Below are 27,974 nucleotides of genomic sequence, written 5' to 3'. Positions count from 1 at the left end.
CCCATCCAATGTCCTTTGGGGGCGGGGGTAGTCCCCTGTCAATCAGTAAATCTTTTTTTTAAAGCAAATAAAGGATAGGTTTTAGTATCTTTTGTATTTTGAAGATTAAGTTGATTTTTAACACAAAAATATTAACGATTTCTGAAACTTTCAAATATATTATGATACATAACCAATGTTTCTTAAAAAAATAAATAACCGTGGGTTAATATTATCTCTATTACGCCTCTAATATTTTTAATTAGTCAATTAGAAGTTTTAAACCTACAAGCTAAATGTTTTGGATGGGCATTGCCCCCGTGCCTTCTTAAAATTTCATTTTGATATTCTAGTTATAACATATTAAAGCAACCCTCCGGAGCTGATTAATTTGAATGTATTCTTAAAACTACACTCAATTTGTGAGAAAATCTTTTTAAGAAAAGCAACAAAAGGTTAAAAAATAAAAGAGGCATTCTTGATTTCCAGAAAACGTGATTAATATTTTTGCAATTTTACAATCTTAAACTTAGGAACGTTGCTATTTTACACACTTATATAAATAGACATATTTACTAATAGTAGATGTATTTCTGTAAGAATATTAATTTAATTAACCGATTGTACAAAATCCTTAAACCTTTCCTGGGACGTGTGAACGAAAACTATAGCCAATAAATTCTTATTCAATAACTGTGTTGTTCAAGAAAGTCGGTAAATTTAACGTTGTAATTTGAAATTGCGATATTAAACCCGTTCCAAAACGTGTACTGTTTGAACGTAACTAAGGGGCGCCAAAACGGGGAAAAAAGGAATATGAAAAATTAAATAGAATATAAGAAAATATAGAGATTACGACGATTTAAAATATAGATTATGAACTTTTTAAATAATTTAGTATATATTCAAATATATAAAGTATAAAATTTTCAGATATAAAGTATAAAATTTTCAAATATAAAGTATGAACTTTTACAAATATTAAGTATGAACTTTTTCAAATATAAAGTATGAACTTTTTCAAATATAAAGTATGAACTTTTTCAAATATAAAGTATGAACTTTTTCAAATATAAAGTATGAACTTTTACAAATATTAAGTATGAACTTTTTCAAATATAAAGTATGAACTTTTTCAAATATAAAGTATGAACTTTTTCAAATATAAAGTATGAACTTTTTCAAATATAAAGTATGAACTTTTTCAAATATAAAGTATGAACTTTTTCAAATATAAAGTATGAACTTTTTCAAATATAAAGTATGAACTTTTACAAATATTAAGTATGAACTTTTTCAAATATAAAGTATGAACTTTTACAAATATTAAGTATGAACTTTTTCAAATATAAAGTATGAACTTTTTCAAATATAAAGTATGAACTTTTTCAAATATAAAGTATGAACTTTTTCAAATATAAAGTATGAACTTTTTCAAATATAAAGTATGAACTTTTTCAAATATAAAGTATGAACTTTTACAAATATTAAGTATGAACTTTTTCAAATATAAAGTATGAACTTTTTCAAATATAAAGTATGAACTTTTTCAAATATAAAGTATGAACTTTTTCAAATATAAAGTATGAACTTTTACAAATATTAAGTATGAACTTTTTCAAATATAAAGTATGAACTTTTTCAAATATAAAGTATGAACTTTTTCAAATATAAAGTATGAACTTTTTCAAATATAAAGTATGAACTTTTTCAAATATAAAGTATGAACTTTTTCAAATATAAAGTATGAACTTTTTCAAATATAAAGTATGAACTTTTACAAATATTAAGTATGAACTTTTTCAAATATAAAGTATGAACTTTTACAAATATTAAGTATGAACTTTTTCAAATATAAAGTATGAACTTTTTCAAATATAAAGTATGAACTTTTTCAAATATAAAGTATGAACTTTTTCAAATATAAAGTATGAACTTTTTCAAATATAAAGTATGAACTTTTTCAAATATAAAGTATGAACTTTTACAAATATTAAGTATGAACTTTTTCAAATATAAAGTATGAACTTTTTCAAATATAAAGTATGAACTTTTTCAAATATAAAGTATGAACTTTTTCAAATATAAAGTATGAACTTTTTCAAATATAAAGTATGAACTTTTTCAAATATAAAGTATGAACTTTTTCAAATATAAAGTATGAACTTTTTCAAATATAAAGTATGAACTTTTTCAAATATAAAGTATGAACTTTTTCAAATATAAAGTATGAACTTTTTCAAATATAAAGTATGAACTTTTTCAAATATAAAGTATGAACTTTTTCAAATATAAAGTATGAACTTTTACAAATATTAAGTATGAACTTTTACAAATATTAAGTATGAACTTTTTCAAATATAAAGTATGAACTTTTTCAAATATAAAGTATGAACTTTTTCAAATATAAAGTATGAACTTTTTCAAATATAAAGTATGAACTTTTTCAAATATAAAGTATGAACTTTTTCAAATATAAAGTATGAACTTTTTCAAATATAAAGTATGAACTTTTTCAAATATAAAGTATGAACTTTTTCAAATATAAAGTATGAACTTTTTCAAATATAAAGTATGAACTTTTTCAAATATAAAGTATGAACTTTTTCAAATATAAAGTATGAACTTTTTCAAATATAAAGTATGAACTTTTTCAAATATAAAGTATGAACTTTTTCAAATATAAAGTATGAACTTTTTCAAATATAAAGTATGAACTTTTTCAAATATAAAGTATGAACTTTTTCAAATATAAAGTATGCACTTTTTATATTTGTAAATTTCAAACTTTATATTTGTAAATTTCAAGCTTTATATTTGTAAATTTCAAACTTTATATTTGTAAATTTCATACTTTATATTGGTAAATTTCAAACTTTATATTTGTAAATTTCATACTTTATTTTGGTAAATTTCAAACTTTATATTTGTAAAAGTTCGTACTTCATATATTTAAATTATTTATATTTTATTTTCCATATTTCGTTTTTTTTCTGGTTTGGTGCCCCATACGTAACCTTTTTTGGACACAAACGAAACCATTTTACTTTGTATGAGTTTAATATCTTTTTGTTATTAAAGCAAAATAACTAACAAGCAGGAATTTAAAATACCCCCAGTTAAATACCTCAATTAGGAAATACTACACGAAATCAAATTTTGAGACAACAAAATAATGAATACAGGTAACAAAATATATCGCATTTCTAGGAGTTTCAACATCCTTAACTACGCATTAAGAATGTAATAGAATAAAGAAAAAGGACCATGTATTTTTGGAACTGAAAAATTTTGTTAGAAACGTTTATTTTTATACATCACGGAATGCCACAAAAAAAATTCACTTATAATTTTATAAAACCATTTACGATTGATATCTTATCTAAAAAATCATTACAATTAGTGTTATAAGATGGACTACAAAGTAAACAATTAAAAAATAAAAACGGAAAGTGGGGGCCATTACGTATCATTCAACAAAATATGTACAAAAATAACAATAAAATAAAGAAACGAAATCGCGCTATCTATAGCACACTTATGAAAATCCTAGAGCACCATTTCATATACAATTAGTCAGTCGATTTTTTTTCATAACATTTGGGTGCTAAGTTAAGAAAAATTGGTTTTCGTTTCTCAAAAAAATAGGGAAATTCTAATTTCCTCGTTCTCCCGTTATATCAGTCCCTTGGCACCATTTTGGATATAAACGTATAATAATACTCGATTTAAATAAATTGGAAGCGAATGAGCACGACTATTGACGTCCGAATATCAATCCAATCAATTTCCAATATATAAATATACAAATAACTCCGAGGATTAGATATATACAACCAAAATATGTAAAGTTATTCGATCGTGACCTTTAGGATTTAAGTACCAGAATAATTTAAAAGTTTTAAACGCCGTGTTAATAACGCGAAACAGGAACGAAAAATCAAAACGCTTTTCTTTTAAAAATAAAAAGCAGATATTAACTTTCAAAAATGACTCTTGAAATGATAATGAAAAGGAATGTTAAATTACGTCAACATAAGCAATAACTACGGCTCACAACGATATTAATATAATTGTTGACTATTTGAGAAACATATTATTCGGTACTAAACCACCACGTTTATTAGCGCAAACAAACTATCGAACATGGTGGTAATAATTGGGGTTATTAACAATGTTTACAATTCCGTTTAAATTAAAAATTAACTTTATTAATTTGTTCGTGTAGTTTTTTAATTAAGAGAAGTCAACGGAATTACGGTTAACGACTCGATTCGTCATCTTGTTATAAGGGAAGGACAAACCGAAATCTAGAGAGGGTGATTAGTTAAACGGAGATTACGAACAACCTCCTTATAATTAGTGAACGAAACGTATTAAAAAAATCGCGGAATTAAAATGTATTATTAAATTTGCAAGACTTTTTTCTAAAAGTTTTAAAATTTCGGTCTTAGACCATTTCTTCTAGGTGTCCGTTAGTGTACGCTTCGCCGTTTTCCTTGGGAGTTGGTGTACTCGATCGGCTGCGGTTCCACTTCTCCTTGTGTTGCTCGCGACCAAATCCCTCGTCGTAATTACCCTTTGATATGAACAACTGCTTGAAGTGAGGAGTGCAAAATAACTTGCCGGCGCTAGTGGTGAAGTTTTCCAGCCTATGACGTAATACCGTTTAAAATCGTACAGAAGATTCAAGTACTCGCGCGAGGAAGATCAGAGCTTAGCTCTAGCTTTCCCGAGCGGGTACTTTAACTACGAACCGGGCTGAAGAGAGGGATTACCTTAGAACGCAGTTACAGTGGGCGCATCGGAAACAGTTTTTGTGGAATTTCATTCCACTCGCTTCCATTTTCTCCAAAGGATAGAGTCGCTTTTCGCATATGTTACAGGTTTCGCCAAAAGCACTTTGTTGTTCTTGCTGCGAAATAACGGAAAGAAAGGGTTTAAAAGATGAACTCGTATTTTCTAGCAACGTTTTTGCGTTCGAAATAATTTTTACTCAACTTTGATCAGACCAAATGTTAGCGGAGGCTAAACGCGTTATCGCCGTGGAAACATTTACCGGTACATCATTATAATTGTTTGTTAACTTTTTAAGTCAATCTTTATTAATTTATAAGGGCTACATTATCTTAGCAGAGTTTTAATTAGTCGCGTTTGTAAAAAAATGGTAGAAAGTATAAGAACTGACTTAATTATTTCAACTAGCGCTACTGCGCCAGATATTTTAAGTAATAATATACTAAAAAAATTATAACATCAAATATTCCTCAATAAAGGCAATTTTCGACCCACGAAATATAATTAACACGTAAGAAGGGCATTAACACTAAAAAAAACGTTATAAATTTAATTTTGTTTTAATAAAAAGTGATTTTACGAAAAACTCAAAAACACGCTTAAAACACTAACAACACGTTTTATTTCGCGGGGGGGGGGGCGAAACTCTCTCAAGACCTATAATTACGAATATATCAAATTATTCTCTAATGGCAATCGCAACTCTAAAACACCCATTAAATAGTATACTTTTCATTAATTTTCTTTCTGTGAATAAATATTAGATTTTTTTAATTACCGGGTATAAACACTTAAAAAAATCACGAATTTGTGATTACGTGTATAAAAAGTACCAAATTTTAAGAAAATGGTTTATCAAATTTAAATACACCGTACTCTAGATAATAAGCCTTGTATATATTGGTTTTTATATACGTAATGCCTGAAACAGGCTTCTGTAAGTATAAAAAGGCTTAAATTAATATAAAATGTTTTTAAGCTCAAACACGAGGAAGGTATTTTTCCAGGCTAACAAATATATTGCAAAAACGTCGAAAATATTCAACAGCGTCGATTTTCCGCGTAATCCAAAAACCTCCGAATATAACTCTTCTTAAACGGGTAAATAAAATTTTTCAACGCTACATAGTCTAAACAATTTGATTTTTAATTTGATTTCGGATAGACTTGGTCTCGTTAATGCAACATATTTGAGCGCGGCTTTTAAATATTTCAAATTACTTCCATTTTATCAAATAAAGTTTCGCTGGTTTAGTATAAGTATATAGTTCGCCCTAAGTATAGCATTATCAAGAAATCTTTCGAAAATGACAAGATTAAGTTTAGCGTATCAAAACTGGTACTAAAAATTTAAATGAATCTTTCGCCTTATCAGTAAACCCTTAAAAATTGTACAAGCGTACAACGAAATAAAAAGGCAGGAACTTTACAAATAGAAAAGGCTTACCATCACGTATAACTTACAAAGTAGGTCTAAGTTACCTTCCGAATAAAACTAAAAATAAAACCCTTCCAAAAAAAATATCTTCGAAAGGATACGACATTTCTTGACTCTTTTCTCAACGGGGATTTTTTATACGCCACAACGACGGTGCGAAAATTGTATCGAAAAATTTTAAATCTCAAAAAGTATATGTATATTTTTATCCAGGAGCGCGTTATCACTTATAACGCAAATGTCAAAAGTTCGAAACACATTTCCAAGAGGATTCTCAAGTACAAAATAAAATTGGTTCTTGATCCTGGAAGACGTCGTCTCCTCGAGTGCGACACGGTAAACAATTACTGAGGAAAAAAAGTTTCAACCTTTAGAGACTTTTCAAATGGGGAATTAAGGCAGGCATCTTCGAGAGTGAGAGCGGGTCAGTCCGTTAATGAGTTTCAACAGCGCACCAGGTTAATGTCTCCCAAGCGTATTCTTCGCCGAAGAGTGATTTTTTGCTCTTACGGATAGTCACACAGCTTCTATTTCATGCTGTTAGTCGCTACAAATTCTTCTTAAAACGACAAACGTTTATCACCATGCAATATAAAAACCTTGCGGGAAAACATTCGAGTCTCCGACAGCGCTCGAGTGTCTTAACCACTCCTAAAACATTCCCGTGAAATTATGATGGCCGACAACTCATGAATGACCCCAAACAATTCCGCATTCGCTTCCAACAAAATACCACCAGTTTCCAACCAAAAGCGACTCTTCCTCATACCGAAAACATTTTGCCAATTACACTAGTCGGACAATATTATGATATCCACCTATTACTGACTATCCAAATGATGGCAGACTCGAGAAAATGTGATAATGCGTCATTGAGAGCGGATTACACTAGCTATACCAAACTAGAAAACTAACTTTGTAAGCTAATATAATTTGATACTTCAAAACTCTTTGAGGTAATATTTATTCAATGAAAACTAAATATTAAATTCGAATAGGTAACGAATGTAAAATACTTTTAAGCTTAAACTCTGATTAAACTAAAAACGATCGAACTTTTTTAACAGGCATGCAAAAATTGCTTTATATGTATATTTACGTAAGCGTAACCGATTGGGAAAAGTTATTTTTTAGTAGTTTTAGTTAAGTAAATACGCACTCGTAACGACATGATATCTACGATTCTAGGGACTCCTCGGTACTTACAATAAATCGTCTAGCTTTTGGTTTTGGCTTGTCGTTCACTTTGGCAGTTTCGTCTTTTATCGCTTCGAATTTGGCTTTCAGATTTTTCGTCGTGTCGACTTGCGGCAAGTAGTCGTCTTCGACCCCGTTGCCACTGACATCTCCGACCGTCCCGAGTCCCATTTTCTCGTTCTTCTGGTTTTCCCGACTGACTTCCAGCTCCCAGTTTTCGAACTTGGCCCTTAAACTTTTGGCTTTGTCCGCCTCGACGACAATGTCGTCGTCCGCCTTATAACTGCATCGAACAATGTCCGGATCCACTTGCTGAATTTCAACTTGCTGAACGTTGACAACCTTGGGGCCATCGTCCCGAGGAGGAGTGATTCTTTTGAGTGGCTTGGGAGTCGTGGGCATAGGAACGACGTGATCCTGCGACTGGTTTTCGAGGGCTTTGAATTTGTCCAGCATTCTCTTAGCGGTGTCTGTCACCGGCAGGTCATCCACGACGTCGGCGCTGCGGACAATATTGGGATCCCTCTGCAGTTCGACGTCGGGGGAGCTTTCGTTAACGGGGTCTCTGGGTGGGGTAATCTGAAATCGTTTCCTTTCTTTCTCCTCTTCCTTGTAATTCTCGAAGAACTTGAACTTCTGCGAGATTTGAGTCGTTTCCACCGGAATATCTTCCTTTTCGGTAGGAGCGCTGCATTTGACTACGTCACCCTCTGAGGCTTGACTCGAGAAGCTGTCGTGATGGCTTCTCATTATCATGGAAGGGCTCTTCATCGGTGACAACTGGGTCGGAGAAGGTGACTTGACGCTGGCGTCCATTTGTTTGAAAAGACTTCGAGCTCCAACGGCGGTTCCTAATAACGAAAGTTAATTTAATCATCGTTTCGGCGAATTACCAATCAGTAGGGATATTTTACCCGGTTCAGTTAGAACGGACAAGTCTTCTTCCTTCTCTTTTCGAAGACGTTCGAACTTCTCGGCTTCTATTTCTTCGTCATTCTCAATGGCGCCTTTTTCAAATTTGTCTTTAATGGAAAGGGCCTTGACGTCACGTCCCAGAACGACGGATTCGCTGCGAACGGGAGATTTCGTTTTAGTGTCTTGACAAGCTTTCTCATACACGGCTTTCATCGATTCCGATCGTCCTAGACAGATTCGTTGTCGTAACTTGGCCAAATCGTCCTTCACATCTTCCTTGGCTTCTTCGGCAGTGGTGTTGACATTGCCACTCTCCCACTGACTCTTTAGAGACGACAACCCGGAAAAGTTCACCTAAAGAAACACGAAGAACCATCACCGGAAATTGAAACATTGCATATTTTTAGAACCGTCTCAATTCTAATCGTTTTTCAGCTTTAGGTTTCATTACCATTACGTTTAAGAGGTTAAAAAGATTAGTTTGAGACGACTCTAAGCGAATAATCTAATGGTCTATATATACATTCTCCTACTTTATCCAAGTATAAGTAAGTACCATGCTATAAAAAAGCTAAAAATTCAATTTCACGTTAATAGCCAACAATTAAGAAAATACAATTTCACCACTAACTTAGATATCCTAAAGAAGGTATTGTATCATCTTACATTAAATTTTGCATACGACCAAATTTTAAGAATACCTTTGGAGAAGGTCCTTAAACCAAGACGATTTTCATGTGGTGTCGAAAAACTATAGTGGTTCAACAATCAATACCATAAAAAAATTGTGACATTACGGCCTCTAAATTTTAATTGCACCTTAATTGCGTGATCTATAGTGTAGTATTTTTAAACCTCTACAATCAAGTACTTCCCTCTACTCTTAATTCTACTCTAATCCCCGATGAAGATTTCGAATCGTTCTGCATCGATTAAAAGCTATCGCGATTTCTGAAGAGGTTACAGGGTAAACGCGTACTTTTGCCAGATTGCGTTGGGTAATTGCGGGCATAGAGAGCCAAACAAAGCGTTAAGATCCATGCTATTATTACACGGAACGGCTACGTTTGATCGACTACGTTGGTATTAGTTACCGCACGTTCATGCTAGGCACGTCATAGCGGCAGAATACTGGTCAACCAATGGCGGCACAACTCGAGACAGCCACATAAAAAATGAACGGGGCAACCGGACCTTCTCTCGATGTCTAGTCTCCCTTACGATAGTCGGGTCGTGTTCGGGTTCCTCGTCACCTGACAGCTCGCCGTTGGTATGTCCTTCCTTGGATAAGGCGGACTGATACCTGCGAAACAAAAAGGATTCCCATTACCAACTCGTGACGAATCTTTCCTTAATTGCATGTAATCTTACTTGGCAAGTCGAGCCATGATACTGGGTGATCGGCTTAAAGTGCAAAGATCGGAAGTCGATGGTAACTTGGGCTCGTCCTGTTGACTCTCGAATCTCGATTTAATGTTGCTCAAATTCAAATTCTGAATGGACTCTAGATCGTTCGATTTGGTGTCCGCTATTGAGAGAAAAAAAAACGATAAATATTAGCGAATTATTTTTAATAGTTTAACGAATTGAGTATACGTTAATCGATAATTTGCTTTATATATAGACGCTATTCCTTATGGTAAGGTTCAACCGCAAAGAGCCTAAGAAGTATACGCGGCGCAGAGGGCGGAACGAACTAAATTATGTATTTAAGCGCATCGGGAAACTAGGTTTGGAAAAATTCCGGTTATCAAAACGTGAATTTCGGGATCTCGTACGAAGTGTATTTAGGGGCTTAAGAGAAAACAAATTACGAAACTAGTTGAACAATGCTAAGCGCCATTTACATTTACTGTTGCATAAAAACCAGCGCGAATTTACAGACACTACGTTATCTTATTTTGTTGGCAAATTGATAATTTAATTCCAGCATTAGCGAAGATGGGCAAAATATCAGGGGGTTACGGCGTACACTCCGCGTTGACTGTCAAGGCTCGACTTCGAGCGCACCTTATCAGCGAAGACCTTCTGCCACTATTAAGCCACAATAAAAGTGCCACCGTTGCGTGAATATAAAAAAAAGGTATTTTTTAAGCTTTTTTAACGAGTAAAGCTGTTAAATTACCCGACAACGTTATCGGCGTGCGGGATCAAAAAACACGATAGAACAATAAAAGCCACAATTTCGCCTACACCCAAACCTTGAACGTACAAAGGGTCAAAATACGTTTACCCGGTGTTTATGTAGGGATAAATAAGGCTTAAGATTTTTACTTTTATTTTTAACGACATAATTTAGAAAACACGTTCCGACCGGTCAATGGCTGAATCACCCATAAAGTCGTTAAAAAAGTGGTCAGTCGATATACGAGGTACGAGTGGCCCAACCCTTTACTCGAATCGAGGTGGACGCGCTTTCGGCGTGCAACGGTTAAAAATCAATTAACGCTTTCAAATAAACGATACAAAATGGGATAAAATTGGTCGTATCTTACCCTGAATAGATTTCGTCGATCACACCCTGAAACGTTTCTCGAAACAACGCGAAGAGGAAACCGCTCGCCACCGATTTTAAGCGCGACTGAATGATGAATATTAAACCGTAAAAGAAACGGGTTTACCGGTGCAGTGTTTGGCCGCTAGCGCTGCTAACCGGCGGCTGGTTAAGCGAACAAAGTTTTTTACAGGCGGATTTCTGGGAAAGCCAGCAATGGTCGACAGACGATTCTACGCGAATGAAAAAAACAACTACAGCGGGCAGGCGGGAAAAAAAGGAGATTTGCCCCCGTGAAAAAACTCGAGACACGCGTCGAAGAAGAAGGCGAGACTGGTTTTCTTCACGATTTCACCCCCGTTTGGCCGTGGTGGTTCCCCAAGAAGAAAAATTCGAACGCCGCCGGTAGGTGCTCGCGAAACTTCTTCGTCTCCTCGCGACGACGACGAAAGCGAAGGGAAAGCCCCCGATCGATTCCTGGCCTCGCTCTTCCGAACTCTCAATGGTTGAATCGCGAAGCTACAAGCGAGAGCGCGCTCAGCCTCCACGCGTACAAAACGGCCAAGACAACTCGCGTAGAGACAGCGGTAGGAGCAACTCAACCTCGAAGCGAGACGGAAGCCTAAACTGATATCTACAACAAACTACGAGCGGAGGGGGATAAAACAAGAATACGCGCACGCCCCCGCATCAAAAGGATCCCCCCTTTCGCGGATTACCCGCCACCGTTCTCTACCTTTCCAACCCACGATCTATGTCTACTGATAATAGCTGGAATTACCGCCGCTGAAGTAGACCTTCTTTAAGCGGTTCGTAAAGTTTAAAAGTCGTTAAAAAATTAATGGCTAATTTAATAAGATTTTCTCGACACGACGAGCTGGTAGGTCTAATATGAAAGGGTTTTTTTATATAGCCATTTCATTAATTCGGGTAGGCGTAATATTGATCGAAACGAGTGACGATTATGGTCATTGGAGAATGGAGATGCGACCCTTTAAATGAAACCTCATTTCGGCAGGAGCGGTTCACTGATTACGTTCTTATTGGACGTTCACGATGCTAGGAGGGAGGACGGGGGGTTGGCAACGTGGCGAGGATATCGATTCGTACGCTCGGACAAGCTTATCTGGGCGTGTAATTCAGATCATTCCAGTGTTTACGAAAATTTGATAATTACCTGTTTTTTGTTTAGGGTGTTGGTCCGGGAGCGGTCTCTGATAACGACCAAAGGGCCGGTCAGTCAATCACCGTTAAAAATAGCCTAGTCTCCCGCCTAAGTGTTTACCCTCGCTAAGGTTTGGCCTATTTTGAAAGACGCACCACTAAATGTCATTTTGGGATTACGGTTCTAGGTCTGGAAAGTTAACGACTATCTCGGAATAATTTTACCGACCTTTCTATAAAATAATCCGAGAATGCTGTCCCCCTTTTGTGTGGGAAGGTGCGAGGGTTTGGCTAGTTTTATATTGCACCAGGGAGGCTCGGAGAGAGAGTTATCATAGTTACTTATCTGGTAAAACTGCAAACTCCTCAGACGTAAGCGGTAAAAGAGGTTTGAAACTGCTTTAAAGCGAGTATAGAACCCTACGTGTTTGGTAGGGTGCACTAAGTTTACTCAAAAATCCACACGAGGCGCTACGGTGAAATAGTAGGATGATTTCCAGATAAAACCTCTATAGCACGCTGTTAATGACCTATACTTTATACTTGAAATCTACTTGTATATTTGGGTTTAAGGTCATAACCCTACTGATTTCCCCGTTATATTTTTAAACAAAAGCATCGTAAGTAGTGAATTAACTATTTACGTAATCATTGAGATATAGTTAAGTCATAAACGTGCTATATTTTTAAATATATTTTCTTCTTGTAGTTTTCCCTAACTATCTATTAAATATCGACTTGATCCGCATTTAGTAAGAAAATTCGTGGTAAAAACTCGTATTTGTTATCCCAGGCGCCTAGGAGGAATGGAAAACTTTTCCCCCTAAACGATTTAGCCTGGTTCACACAATTCTTTCGAAACGTTTTGAATTGATTTCCAGGCAATGTGTGAACGCGGCTTTTGTTACTGGTTAAAATACAGGGCTTCCACATTTGATATCTAAAATTTCCCTCTTGCGATAATTTCTATAACGAAAAATCCCTTTTTTGACTTGTAAATTCCCATTTTTATCTCTCGCTATATTTTGCAGTTTTTAATAATAATTTGTTTAAATATTCAGTTTAATTTTGAAAAGAATTCTAAATATAAGGTTTTATTTATTACGAAATTACTTAAATTTGAATAATTTTTCCAAAATATATCCTGAAAAGTCGCAAATGGATATTTAGATCAAGACTTTGTACTGTGTAATTCTTTACTTTCTTCTAATATTACCATATACACAGGTGTTTTTACTTTAAATTATGACTTTCATATCTGTGACTCATAACATATCCACGGATTAATATACAATTAGGCTAGAACAGGCAATGTTACCAGAAAAGCTGAAAAATCCCTTTATTCCCGTGCAAAGAACAACTTTCCCTCATTTCCACCGCGAAATGCCGTTTTCCCTCTTAAATTGCATTATTCCCCTTTAGCATTTTGGAAGGTTAAAAAATCCCGGAAAAGGGAAAAATTGCCCGCATGTGGAAGCACTGTTTAAATATGTCAAATAGGCTTTAGAAAAAAAAATGGATCATAAGTCAAATTTTAAAACCAAAGAATAGTCGGTTGTATTAAAGTAACGCCATATAGTCTTTGTAAATGTTTGGCTGGTTTAACTTGTAATTTAGAGAAAGGTCTATTTGATAATTGGGCTCAAAAGTAAATTTGTTTATTAAGTAAAGCGTGCACAAACCCTTTTCCCGATACTTGGGTAAAAACAGTAACGATTCAAAGTTCAAGGACTGGGAAATAAAGTTGATAAACGTTACAGCACGTCGCGAACTTAACGCGTGCAGCCCACGAAGCCCATTTTCAGGAATACGTAGGCAAATTCTTGTATCGGAATTCGCTTTCATTCGATTCGACTAATGAGCCGCGATGCCACGCTTGAATCGTCGAAAATAATTGAACGTTCACGTCTTTTACACGAGATACGTGACAAATTAACATATCGATTTAAGTTCTTCAAATTTGATCGGCCATAAAAAAATTTACATACCCATTGGTGAGTCCATAGCAAAGCGAAAAACTCTTAAATATTCGCCTAATTACTTGCGAAGGTTTAAAAAAAATGGTCTTAACGCGCGCCCTAAACGAAAAACTTTGAAAACTCAGTAGGCTAAAGAAACCCTACAGTTTAATTTATCTATAAGAGTTGGAGAAAAATATTTCACGACTCAATGATTTTCTGGCGAAGATTTTTTAGTGTTTACGCGTTTTTACATTCAAAAGAGATTTCGCCAAGCGTATCGCCGAATAAATACCAGAAATGTTTCAAAAAATCGACGGATAAAGCTTGACCTCATCTTGGAATATAAGTTCGTGGGGCTAAAATAATATTGCCGTTCGACTACAGCATAATAGGATAAGAGGACTCTTCAAATATTCGCTTGGCCAAGCTTACACCGAGGTGGTAACTAATTTCGAAAGTTATTTATCATATCTTTTATAATTTCGCGACGGCGTACCGACTATCAGGGGCGCGCTGAAGAATGAAATACAATACAAACGCTATAATTACATTTTAAATTGGCCCAACGTCATTCAAGACCGCGTTTTAAACGGCTGCCGCATTTCGGAACGATTGTAATAATAAGGTTATTTTTAAAAGCGTATTTACACTGGCGCGTCAAAGAAGGCGCCGAGTAAAAGGCCCTGTAAAATCTCAAATCTGATAAAGAGAGTTTCCTACATTCAAGTTTCGTTATAGAAGTATAAAACCAATTACTTCGCGGAAGTAACAGCGATTTCCACCTTCAAGAAACGACCGTTTTAGACTTAACAGGGTAGATGTTTCAGGGTTCATACAATATTTCAAAAAACCATTTTCCCTGATATTTCCAGGTTTTCCAGAGTAGTTTTGAACATTTTCCAGGTGTACTTTTTAAAACAATAGGGGACTCTAAAATGTTAAAAGCATTACCGTTACACTTTCTAATATAATAGAGTCAAGATTGAACGTATGAATTCAATACTAAGTAATACTTTCAGTAATACTATTTGGAGTTCATAATTATTTTCCCTGATTTTTCAGTAAAATTTCATTCAGTAATACTAAAACAAATTGCACATAATTTGGAGTTCATAATTATTTTCCCTGATTTTTCAGGAAAATTTATTTTCCCTGATATTTCCCTGACTTTTTTTGCTTAAAATAAATTTCACTGATATATCCAGATTTTCACTGATTTCCATGTTTGTATGAACCCTGTTAAATACACATTTAGCGGAAATATAGGCAAATAAATTTACCATTTTTACTATGGAAAATACGAGAAGCGTGTCAAGAATATAACGGTAAAGAATGTACGCGTAGTAGGCATTCCAAAACAAGTGACTCACCCTCTTCCTCGCAAGCTGCTTGTTATTTCGGTAAGATACACTACTAATTAATCCTAGTGAACATTGATTGATACCCGGTTTTAACGAACGACAATATAGAGATTTTTTTATCAATTAAAACATCGAATGCTTTTAACTCAATTGAAATCACTGTTCAGGAATCAGGATTGATTAAATTAAACAAAATTTAATAAGTGACGTATACAGTAACGAGGTATGAAAATCCTCTATACGGGCGTTTGTTACCTTCGATAGAGGAAATGAAATTTCACTTACATCTAACGACATCTGGTGGTAGTTCAACGGGAGTGTTTTCTCTAATGATCATTTCGTTCCTTTTCTGTTTTCCTGCAACGGACAAATTCACGTTTTATTCAATTCAGTTCGCTATATCATTCAAAGAAATTTTAACGCTACCAAAAATATTCCTTCGGAAGACAGTTTAAAATACTTTAACAGGGTTGCCACAAAATTGATTCAAATTCCCTAACCATTTTAAGAGATTTTTCCTGACTTATTAAGGCCAAAATTTTATTTTATATTTTACTTTTTTTCAAAAGTTAATAAATTTAAATGTCCAGATTAAATAGAATTCCCTGACTTTTTACAAATTCTTAAATTTCCACGACCCCTCCCTGACCTTTTAGGCCCATTTTAAAATTCCCCGACTTTTCCCTGACGTGTGGTAACACTGATATAGTTGCATTATAAGTGTAATTACGCATCGATCATCTTAAGATACAAATATTGATCTCGCTACCCTTTACCAAAAATAATAAGAAAATGCAAATCTCTGAAGAAGTCACGTCAAAATATTACAACCGCTCTTTTAAAATTTATACCCAAACCCAATGGTTATACCCAATGGTTATACCCAAACCCAATGGTCGAAGAACTGAGAATGAAAACCACCTTAAATGACCATATAGAATAAGAAAGAAAAATTACCTATTGAAGAAAAAATCGGTACTTTTTAAATTTCTTGTTTTAAATGTTTAGTAGTTATTGGGGATCATGCCAAAATTGTTAATCAAAACGAAAATCGCGACGTTTGTACATTTCAAAAATATAAATTTAATACACTCGTACCTTCTTCTGACTCCTTTTCTTCAAGTTCCAAATTTTCGGCTTGCAAAATAAGACATGGGCATTTGTTAAGAGCAACACAACAAATAAAAACTTCGGATACAGTATCCGCGTTTGTCGATTTTGTTCAAAGTCGGGCATGATGTAGACTTATATGAGATATGAAATTTCCCAAAAGGAGACGTTGCACTACTCATTCGATTTGCCATGGCAATCACAAATGTTTTTGACCACTTAAAACAAAAATTAAATTTATTTCCTTATTTTACCCAAAAATTCATACAATTTTACCACAAAAATTTCCAATTTACTAATGAAATTTACCTAAATGTGGTCCAAATTACCCATTTATTGATTTTCAATTTTTTTAAATTTTCGTACGTGAAACTAAGAAAATCCCATGTTTTTTGCAATGGAGATTTTTTTGTTTTAAGTGGTAAAAACCATTTTCGGTTGCCATGGCAAATCGAATGGGTAGTGCAACGTCTCCTTTTGGGAAATTTCATATCTCATATAGTTCTACATTATGGCCGACTTTGAACAAAATTGGCAATAAACACCTCGGGTACTCTCCTTGTTAGTATAGCGTCGGTGCATTCGAGCTACACCGCGATATAAAGCTATCCAAGTATCTTATTTACCTTCGTAGGAAATTAATCTATTTTTAACAATAAGTGACGTTAGAAATTTATAACACCACTTAATGCGATTCGTCAAGAAATAATCGTCTCTTAAGACTGAATTTTAAGGGTGGAACGTCAAAATCATCCGCATAATTCTAATTCGTGCAAATTATGGGGGGAAAAACCACATCGCATGCTATTTTTAGGAAGTGAATGCGCTCGACAACAGAAACGAAATTCGTGCAACGGAGATTAAATTTTAAGTGTTAGCGTTAAGAGCACTTACTCGGTGCTAAGTCGTCTCCTTCAAATCTAGCTTTCGGCTGGAATATTTGCTTGAAATGTTGTTTGCAATAGATTTGACCTTCGTGGGAATCGAAAGCGTCCACGCTGAAAGAAACGGCGAAAGCAACGATTTTATCACCGAGTCTCAAAACATGGCTCTCGGCAATTGCGGCAATAAAATCGCTTACGTTAACTGCTTTGAGCATTCCTTACAACGGAAGCAGTTTTTGTGGAAGACACTTTTCTCGGCTTTAACCTTTTCCATTTGATAAACGTGCTTCTCGCAGATTTTGCACAAACATTTGTCATCTTCGTTGCCCCGCTGCAAAGATTTCGAAACGATCGGTTACCGGCACGTTTCTCGATATCCGTTTAATTTCTCGTAAAACGAAATTTAATTTCTTACCCAAAGAAATATATTTTTAAACATAATTATAATTATAGTAAAAAAGCCGAACTACGCTAACATTACAACGACTAGGTATAGCGAAAAATAAAATATCAAAACCAAACGACGTAAAAAGGAAGTTATTACGACGACAGCGCTCGGAATTGTAGTGTGGCGGATGAAATAAATAAAGTGCGCGAAGCGACACCAATAAAATAAATTAAAAAAGTACCACAGCCAAAGTATAATAAAATATATAGTAATATATATATATATATATATATATACTACAAAACAGACAGCAAAGATGTAAGAACTTCCCCGAGCTCGGTTTACTGCGCGACTATGAGAGCTTGAAAGGCAGTAAAAGTTAGACGGACTTACAGCTTCATGCTCATCCACCGAAGCATTAAGAGGTGGTACTTCCTGTTGGTAAGCAGACTCGGTTAGTGACTAAAAACTACAAAAGCCGCGGTTATAATTATACGCTTTAAGGAAATCGCAATGAACACCAGAGAGGAAGAAAAAAGAACCAATTAAAAGAGGCCTTTCGCGCCAATTCATTTAAATAGAAAAATCCGCTGCTCACGCTTCGTGATTTTATCACCCCTTTCCAATCGACCAAAAATGTCCTTCCATAAATTTAGGCGGAAATAATCCAAAAATTAGTGATTTCCATCCCACTCATCAAAACTATCAGCGTTATCTTTCTGATAAATGTAAGGGACGATATAGTAGTAAAACCCCTTTACCAGCACAAATCGAAAATGGTACTTCAGATTTCCCCCTTTCCGCTTCAGGTAATAGATTTAAGCGCGCTGTTAACCAATTATTGACACTGCCACCACAACAAGCAAGGCACTAGAATTCTAACAAGGTTTTGCCATAAACTGGTATACGGTAAATAATGGTGCATTGACACTTCGCTACAACGACATTTCCCGTTCGGTCAAACCTGAGAAAATTTGCGGGTGACTTGAGCTCTGTCTACCGACGGTTTCACTTCTTCCACCGGGGCACTTATGTAGTTTTCCACTTCTTCGTTGGACTTACTAAAGCTAGTTTTCTGGAAAAAAAAGAGAAAAGATTTCGTTAAAACTACGTTTCATTTACCGCGAAGAAGGTGAAAAAGGATTTTGAAACTATTCAATGAAATGGGTGAAAGGCTCGCGTGAAGTTACGCGATGATATGATTATCATTACAATGGTTACATTCGCAAATTGTCTTACCAAGGAACGAACTGAAATGCTAGTTTCAATGGAATCAGCTTCTCTAAAAATGTTCTCTTCGCTAACGGAAGGTATCGAACCATTCGCAAAACTGTGCTTCTAAAACGTGCCAAAATTAAACGGAAATTAACAAAACATGCAACGTAAAAACGCAAATAATAGTCAATTTTCAAACCAATGGAAGATTTTTTTGTTAATTCTAAACTATCAACAACTTACAAGCTGCTTTATATCCACACCAGTGTTAATAATTTCTTTGTTAACGTTACTATCATCCTCGTTAACGTAATTCGAATAAGTGGATTTCTATTTTAGTAACGAGCAAAATTAAATATCAGAAAAATCGTGCGCATGGTCGATAAACGTACAAGTGACATCCGCAATAAAATGTTTTAATCTAAACCGAATTCCCTCTTGACGTTTAATCTAATCTCGAGAACAGCCCACATAATTGATAAATCGTTAAGTGTCGTACAGAAATATCGAGAAAAAAAAACGCTCTTTGCCGAGAGAAAAAGGACGATGTTGATTTAAAAAATATAAAAAAGACAATAAAGATTGAAATAACCCAGAATCAACGCGAACAACATGTTATCAGGATGCACCTGTCGTATAACTGTTTTATGTTATAACACTTACGAGAGATTTAAGATCTACGCCAGTTACCGCAATTTCTTTGGGTGGAGAAGAAGCCATTTCTTGTTCGGCATGCATTACATATTGCGTTCTCTAAATTATCATTCGTCAAGAAACAAAAAAAAAACTCGAAATAAGGAACAAAAATCAAAAAAGATGCTTTCGTAGGGAGAAGGGGAATAAGTTCAATATATTAGTACAATCGCGATTGGAAAAACTTACCAGCCACATGTAAATTGCTACGCCAAGTAAAGCAAATGGAAGCGCGAGCCAAATGATTAAATCGAGTAAGAAAGCCATTTTCGACTGGACCGAGTCGAGCAAGCAGCCCATTAGATTCTTTAATAACCTAAACATAGTTCCCATGAAAAGGTAATCGTACACGCGTACGCGAAATCCAATGGGCTGAGGCTTTCGTCTATACACTACACTTTAGCGTTAGTCGGCAGATTCGAAGTTATGGAAGGGAAAATGTAAAAGAAAATTTATCGTGTTTTTTCAAAGGTTAAGTAGAGTATTTATGTAGCGTGTATCGGCTATGTAATCAAGACGCCAAAAATTGATAACACTGATTGCGTCTATTAAAACTAAAAGTGGAATGTTTGCTGGTACACCTGTTTCATTAAGGAACTCAAATAACACCGGGGCTTAGAGGGATTAGTCAATTTACGGTTGGGAATTTGGAAATGCGAGCAATCAGGTAACCCTTAAATAAAACTTTATCTTAGTGCAATCAAACCAGATTTTAGTAATTAAACTTATAGTTGCAAATACATAAAAAAGTCTAAACTACTTTTATATAACGATAATTCTAGAGTCTAATTAGTTAACGGCGATTCGATATGATATGAAATGACGCGAATGAAATTGGTGAAATGAATGCTATATAATTCATTTGGTACATTGTGGTAAAGACCTTGGACAGTACTCGTGTTTACGAAAAACGAGCCACCCACGCCATTAGAAACCGCGTGCTTTGACAATTCAACGTCACCAAAAACAGGTACCTCGCAATTTGTAAAAGCAAAGCGTAAACATCTTTTCCACAATGATATCGCGAAGGGGTTCAATGGAGCCCTAAAGTGAGCGTGATCATTCCAATTCTATACAATTAACGGTACCTGGTTCACCTGCATACTTTTGAAGTTGCTCATTTGTTTTTTGGCAGCGATATTCACCGCCTGCTTACGCTCAACTATGGGTGGCTTGTTGAGATTTCCCTAAACAAATAGCGACAGATTAGCGGCGACAGCGAAGAAGCCCAAAACAAATCACCGAACATAAAGAAACCCTTCACGAGACAGAGAATTTGCAAGAAGAAGCGCGGAAAATAATAGCCCTAAAAACCATTCGTGGTCCGAAAAGAGAAATACGGAAGAGTCACGCGTGCTATCGCTAGAAAGAGCAAATACGTAGATAATTGAAACGAAAGACACTTAAGACCATACCAAGCTCTTCAGATCTATAGCCAAGGCTACCTCTTTCGGCGCAGATTGCTGCTCATCGTTGTCGGAGGATCGCTGTGGATAATCATTATCATCCTACGAACACACATGATATACACAGACGGCACATGAGAGGAAAAAGAGACAAAAACTTCTACATTAGAACGAAAAACCACTACGGACGAACAGCGAATCGAAGTTACGCAACGTGGGAACACGCGAAAGATACGAGCCACGTTATGTACTTTGTCAAAAAAGATACACGTAGCACTTTCGAATGTTAATTCAACGTGAGTAAACGGGTAAGAGGAAATACGCTCTTACTTTACATTTAAATAGATCTCGTGCATTCCGAAATAACATTATTCCGGTCAGGTTCGTAGCTTTGTCAGACGACACAATTAAACTTACAGTATTAAGTCGTAGAAATAAGAATTAGACAACAGTCTATTGTTTTTAGCAATATCAGAAAGTAATAAAAATAATAGGCACTTTAAAAAAAACCACGTAGACTATTGCTAAGAACAAAAGAATTGCGAGTGCGTAATTCTTATCGTACGACAGTAACCGCGTAACTAAATCGCAGCTTTTGAATACCAAATATAGCTTAGAAGCGTAAACGAGTGACGAGGAGATCTTACCAATTTGGTAACTGATATGGGGCATTCTATCTTCGGCGTCTCGCATTCTTCGTCGGAGGAAGAAGAGGATTCGGAATCGTGGTGGTGTGTTCCGTTGAAGCCAATCTGGCCATGCAAAAAAAATGACAACAAATTGGGAGGACATCACGTATTAGGTTCATGCTGAATCGAATATAATTGATGGCAGGGAGGAGAAAATTAAAACTATAGGCTGTCTTAACGGTAGAAAGTAAACCGAAAAATACACTTTACCAAACAGGGACAGCAACTCAAGAATTGAATAACCTTAAGACGTAAGGTTCGTAAACACTCTGAATTTACAATCATAACCATACCTTCGATATTTAAGTCATAATGTAATAAATGACTGGTAAACAAAATGTGGAATAACTCGTACAGTCGTACTTACGAATGACTTAACGAGAATCCAAAAAGAAATCATCGATGGCTTAACGCTTAATTATAGAACGAAGAAGCCGTCCCAGCCCAGCAGTGCCCGAACTCTTCGATAATTTAGCGAATAAGAAAAGCTGCTCTCGTTAGGAATACCGTTGTCTAGGCACGTACAGGGAGCTCTCCGGGAAAACGCGAAGTAGCCGCGACAATGCACCGGTGTTTAGGTGTAGAAACAATTCATTAATGCATATTCGCAACCTGTTACAGCGCGCGGCCGTTCATACGCCTTTTTCTAGCAAATATGTTCGAACGCGAGTGCGGCTCTGATGTCTGCGAGATAAAAACGAGAGAGCACTGTACACATATTTCGCGACTATATCGAAAGAGATTTGCCATTTACGCGTACGTCAAGCTCCCCACTCAAGTGGAACACTACATACTCCTTCGCAACGACTATTACTTCATACTTCTTGCAAATTCGTACCGAATTTAAATCGAAGAAATAGTTTGCCTTCATTTGTAGAGTTCGGGAGGTAGTTTCCTCGTAACAAAACAAAATATTTCCTTTCTTACGGCTTTTATTTAGTAACTGTCTGCCAAAATCTGTCATTTAAAGAATTTTAAATTAAATGAATTGGCTTTCAATATTCCCTTGTAAACCATTGTTAGTGACACGCTCCGAGTTCAACACCATAATACACTTACTCTTAGATCATTAAAAAAATAGAGTTTTTTTCAAAAAGTAAACACCGAATACTAAGGAAATTTACCGAAAAGTGTATAATGATTTGGTGATGAAATATCGAAGGAAATATTGTAGTGTCACGAGCCGAACTCTACACCTACGCTATTTATAGAGAAAGAGGGGACAGACGAATGGATCTCGTACCTTGTTTTCGACTCCATTCAAAGGTTTGTTGTTGAGGTTTCTGGTATCTGCCGTTTTGCTGATATTGATGGATTTTTCCTCAACGCGAGTGATGTTCGATTTCTTCATGATGATCTCTTTGGATTGCTTCGACGCTGACTCATGTTCCGACACGCTGCTCTCCGAAGACGTCGAGATTTTTTTCTTGCTGGTGGTGGTTGTCGTCGCCGTCAGCTTCTTTTTTGCGTCTAATTTCGCCCGTGACTTTCGAAAGAAAGAAGGTGAAATATTACTCTTTCGCAACGGCTTAAAGACGTCGCGAAAGGTTGAGCGTGACGCGTCTTAGAAGGTACCCTTACTGCAGTTCGAATAGAGAGGAGCTAAATGTCGCGAAGGCGGCGAATCGAAAAGTAAACGGCGAGATTGCCATTATCGGTGTACCAAGAAATTTCGTTTCTACGTCTACTTTCTCCGTCAATCAAAAGCCGACTAACTTAACGACTAAATGGGGCGACGCGTACACTAATCTTATCTTCGAAAGGGTCACACCTGGTTACTAGAGTCACACGTAGAAAGACCTGTTAGTTTTGGTTATAAAAAGCGACAACGTTAAAACAATATCGATAAAGAAGGGATTAATAGGGAAAGAGAGCTCCGTTCTAATGTTTGACATTTAAAGTTGGCTAATTTCGTTTGCGCTACAATGTAAACCTTTCAGAGATTAACGATTGTTGGTTTTAGAGAATACGCCATATAGACAGAATTTCTAATTTTAGATTTCTTTCGTCAAAAGTCTTAACACCTTTCAAAACCGTGAAAGGTAGCAAATCGTTTTTGAATTCAAACGTAAACACGGTCGAGTAAATGAAAGTGAAATTGAAATGTTGAAATTTGTAAATTAGAACGTGTGATTACTTACGTCGGATTCAGAGTCAGAGGACAATGTTTCCTCATGCAACGTCTCCTCAAACACATCATGCTTCTGTAGAGCGAGATCGCCATCAACAACATCGACTGGCAGATGTTGTTGGTGGGATTCCTGGATTATTCGCGTACTCTCCACACTGGAAGCGGTTACGGTTACTACATCGACACACTGAACAACACTAGACTCGACATTTTCGTTAGTACTACTACTGCCAAGCAAATCAATCATTTCCGAGGACGAGGTGGTGCTCTCGTCGCCGGATTTCTCGGACAAAAGCCGCGAGTCGTCGCCGCCGCTGCTACCGCCCGAGGCGACATTGTCGATAAGGACCAGGTCGGGGTTAGGGTTAGAAATGGCCGGGTTATCGAGAATGTCCGGTGCCGTTTCGACGCCAGCCGGGGCCGCCGGGGTACTGATAGTCTCTCGGATCGCCGCCCCGTTTTGCTTACGAACGACGATTTGTTCGGGTTGCTCGTTAATTTGGCAAGGTTCTTGCGCAAGGTCAAGGTCGGAGGTTACCAGAGGATCGAAGACGTTAAGAGACGGGTTTGTGTAATTGGCACTTTTGATTATGATAGGTTCACTGTTTCTATCTTCGCGAGAGTCTTCGTCCGAGGTAGGGGAAGTCGCCGTGTTGGCGAGCTCCTGGAATTGGAAGCTCATGGGGTCGAAATCCAGGGTCAAGGGAGTGTCCAGTATCGTGCTGCATTCGGGAGACTGGGGAGAATCGCAACCGTTACTTACTGGAGAACCATTCTCACTGGTGTCGACCAGCCTCTCCACACCAGACATCGTGGTGTCCTACAAAGAAAGAACAAAACACGAAATATTATATCTTTGAACGAAGTGAAAGTAGCTTCTTATTAGAAGCGGTAAATGTAATGATTTTAAGATCTTAGTTTCATTAAAATTTTATTAATCGAAGGATAGTTGTATTAGAGAAATGCTTCGGAAAATGGGATATTTAGAGGAGAATTACAGAAAAATATTGCAAACAAAATCGGAAAAATAATAGGCTAGTTATAGGAAAATAAAGGTACATATTGCATAAAGGTGCTTCCAAAAACACAGCAATTACATAAATAAGATAATATGGAAAAGTAACGACCCGTCCTTAAAACAAGAGTATATATTTTCCAATTTTCCCAATCAAAATATAATTGAAAATCAAAGTACAAAACATTTACAAATTAAGTAAATATAAAAATTTCTGCTTTGAACAACATCCTAAAGATTATATATGGTGTGTTTTATTCGTGTTGCCAAATATTATTTAGGTCTACATACATACATAAATAACTGACGGAACAGTTTATTGCACTGTGAAATTCGATACGTCATTTCAAATAAAAAAATTGCTTAAACTCACAATCAATGTTTTCCGAGTTTTCTCGAATATTAAATTACACTCTAATTAAATTAAACTATCGCGTATTGAGTACTTTAAAATAAGACAGGTGTCTTTCTAAGTAGATTTACATAAGGGGCCATTAACATCTTACACCCCCCCAGATTATTTTAATTTGATTATTTAATGGTCGCGGTCACATCAAAAGGTATCGCCTTTCGCGAATGTCTCGAGAGCGAGAGAGAGAAATTAAATCTACAATGAATCCATTGACGTCGATATAAAGAACTTAAATCTAAAGAGTTGATACGGCGAAGACACGTGTTCGGATATTCGTACTAAGAATTTTAGAGCGATGAAATATTGTGGAAGTAGCTTGATTCATTGACCGGGCGGCCGAGACTGACCCGCTCAATGGAGGAAATAGTCGAGCATATTTTCGTTTCCCATCATTACGCTGACCAGTCAAGGAGAAAATATTTTCTCGAAATGAATACATTGAATATTTGATTATATACCCAGCCGTATTTTGCATAGTTGGTGTCTTTTACGTAACTTTGTGACGATGGTAAAGAATAAGTCTTATTCGCGATGTTTTAAAATTACCATCAAATAAAATTTAGACTTTCCGCGCCATCTTGATGGTAAAAAGTTTCCAAATTCTAAATTTTTTAAATATTTGGATAGCAACGAACTTTTAATTTTTAGTGATTATAAAAAAGGTCGTCACGGCTGCCTAATCAAATATTTTAAATTTCACGAAAATAAAATTTTAGACAGTTTTATTAATATAAATATTTGATCAATTTTATTAATATAAATATTTGATCAATTTTATTAATATAAATATTTGATCAATTTTATTAATATAAATATTTGATCAATTTTATTAATATAAATATTTGATCAATTTTATTAATATAAATATTTTATCAATTTTATTAATATAAATATTTGATCAATTTTATTAATATATTTTTTTATAACTTTCATTAATATAATTTTTTTATAACTTTCATTAATATAAATATTTTATAAATTTCATTAATATAAATATTTTATAAATTTCATTAATATAAATATTTTATAAATTTCATTAATATAAATATTTTATAAATTTCATTAATATAAATATTTTATAAATTTCATTAATATAAATATTTTATAAATTTCATTAATATAAATATTTTATAAATTTCATTAATATAAATATTTTATAAATTTCATTAATATAAATATTTTATAAATTTCATTAATATAAATATTTTATAAATTTCATTAATACAAATATTTTATAAATTTCATTAATACAAATATTTTATAAATTTCATTAACACAAATATTTTATAAATTTCATTAATATAAATATTTTATTAATTTCATTAATATAAATTTGATAAATTTTATTAATATAAATTTGATAAATTTTATTAATATAAATGTTTTATAAATTTTATTAATATAAATGTTTTATAAATTTTATTAATATAAATGTTTTATAAATTTTATTAATATAAATGTTTTATAAATTTTATTAATATAAATGTTTTATAAATTTTATTAATATAAATGTTTTATAAATTTTACGAAAATAAAATTGAGTGAACTAATTTCAACTACGAGATAACAGCTGGTTTGTTCTCGTTCCGGTTAAAAACCAAAACAAAAACCTGGGAAGCTTTCCAACATCCCGAATGTCAACTACTTCCCTATAACAATGGGCCATTTCCTTCGAGAAAGCGAGCATTTCAATTTCGTTCTTCGAGACATTTGCCGAGTAACGAAATCTCTCCCATTATTTATAAATACAAATGCTTTTGGCACGAATAATGGATCCCTGGACGAACTACGGGAAAACGAACGTGGACATCGGCTCTGTATCGATTCTCGCGATGGGAAAAGCGGCCAAATAAATCGACGAGGCTTATAACCCTACACTTGATCACAATTTATGACGATTATGCATCGGCGCGTGGGCCGCGTAGCCAGAGGCCAAATAATGGAGCGCGCGCGGAGAGAACACTCGAGCGCGATCCCGTTGAGGACGGATGCGAGCGATGGCAATAACACGCGCTATTTTTATCCGCCAAGATCCAAAAGGGCGGCTTCGGGGAGCAAAGAGAAACGACTATGCCAGCTGTACCCGGGAGAAATCTATCTATACGCCACTTCGAGAATACTTTTAAAAGATATATATTTCCGCCTGTTGATGGAAAAAAGTGGGTTTACTTGGATTAGTTTTAGATTACTTAAAGTACGACCATAGACATTAACTTTATTCAGTGTTCCTAAAAAGTCCAGGTAAATAGTGGAAGATTGGAAAATAATGGATAATAAAGATAAATTGCATTTTCCAAGCTTAAAAAAGTAATTGGAATTAAATTTTTAAGAAGCTTATTGAAAAGATGTCTTGGTTCACACTGAATTTTATTAATTATTCCAAAACAAATTACAGGCTATTCTAATTTTAATATGAATCTGACCGTTCGTACGCATATATATTTGCCGTAAGTAGCCCAAATATTTTTTATTATTATTTTATAATTTCCAGTGGTAAAAATATTTATTAGCCACTACATTCACTTTTGTCCTGGCCATAATTTGCCACCATTTTCCACACTATTAGCCACCTGAAATTTTCTACCACTTTATATGATGTAAATTCCTTTTTATTTGGAAATTCTTGTTACCCAACAACAAATATACTCCTTGTTGAAGATGAAATTAATTAAAACAAAACAGTATTTTTCAATAACTTCAAAATAGAATAAAGTAGAAAAAATAA

The 27,974-nt window shown here is 35.0% G+C and overlaps 1 protein-coding gene across 26 annotated transcripts in view; it reads right to left on the bottom strand.

The window, feature by feature from the left end:
* Positions 1–3,263: 3,263 nt before the first annotated feature.
* Positions 3,264–27,974, bottom strand: part of LOC149947628 (uncharacterized) — a 73,057-nt gene continuing 48,346 nt past the window's right edge. For 4 of the 26 annotated variants that reach the window (XM_090173367.1, XM_090173364.1, XM_090173357.1 and 1 more), the window contains exons 2-22: positions 23,833–24,642; positions 22,935–23,177; positions 21,650–21,754; positions 21,012–21,104; positions 20,685–20,783; positions 19,567–19,656; positions 19,147–19,233; positions 18,928–19,026; positions 18,653–18,763; positions 18,082–18,123; positions 17,498–17,631; positions 17,311–17,414; positions 16,405–16,443; positions 15,592–15,663; positions 15,316–15,333; positions 9,698–9,854; positions 9,521–9,629; positions 8,326–8,680; positions 7,421–8,262; positions 4,758–4,894; positions 3,265–4,631 (exon numbers count right to left, since the gene is read on the bottom strand). In XM_090173367.1, coding sequence (XP_090029493.1) covers positions 4,430–4,631; positions 4,758–4,894; positions 7,421–8,262; positions 8,326–8,680; positions 9,521–9,629; positions 9,698–9,854; positions 15,316–15,333; positions 15,592–15,663; positions 16,405–16,443; positions 17,311–17,414; positions 17,498–17,631; positions 18,082–18,123; positions 18,653–18,763; positions 18,928–19,026; positions 19,147–19,233; positions 19,567–19,656; positions 20,685–20,783; positions 21,012–21,104; positions 21,650–21,754; positions 22,935–23,177; positions 23,833–24,633 — 3,939 coding nt within the window. In that variant the 5' untranslated portion in view covers positions 24,634–24,642 and the 3' untranslated portion in view covers positions 3,265–4,429. Of the gene's footprint in view, positions 4,632–4,757; positions 4,895–5,048; positions 6,562–7,420; positions 8,263–8,325; positions 8,681–9,520; positions 9,630–9,697; positions 9,855–15,315; positions 15,334–15,591; positions 15,664–16,404; positions 16,444–17,310; positions 17,415–17,497; positions 17,632–18,081; positions 18,124–18,652; positions 18,764–18,927; positions 19,027–19,146; positions 19,234–19,566; positions 19,657–20,684; positions 20,784–21,011; positions 21,105–21,649; positions 21,755–22,058; positions 22,110–22,934; positions 23,178–23,832; positions 24,643–27,974 lie in introns of those variants that run through there. The other 22 variants (XM_090173382.1, XM_090173380.1, XM_090173381.1 and 19 more) reach the window with 20 other exon arrangements.

This window comes from Leiobunum rupestre, chromosome 4 (genome assembly GCF_980474605.1).
Source record: "Leiobunum rupestre chromosome 4, qqLeiRupe1.1.hap1, whole genome shotgun sequence".
Taxonomy (NCBI): domain Eukaryota; kingdom Metazoa; phylum Arthropoda; class Arachnida; order Opiliones; family Sclerosomatidae; genus Leiobunum; species Leiobunum rupestre.
This window is presented reverse-complemented; position numbering and strand designations above follow the sequence as displayed.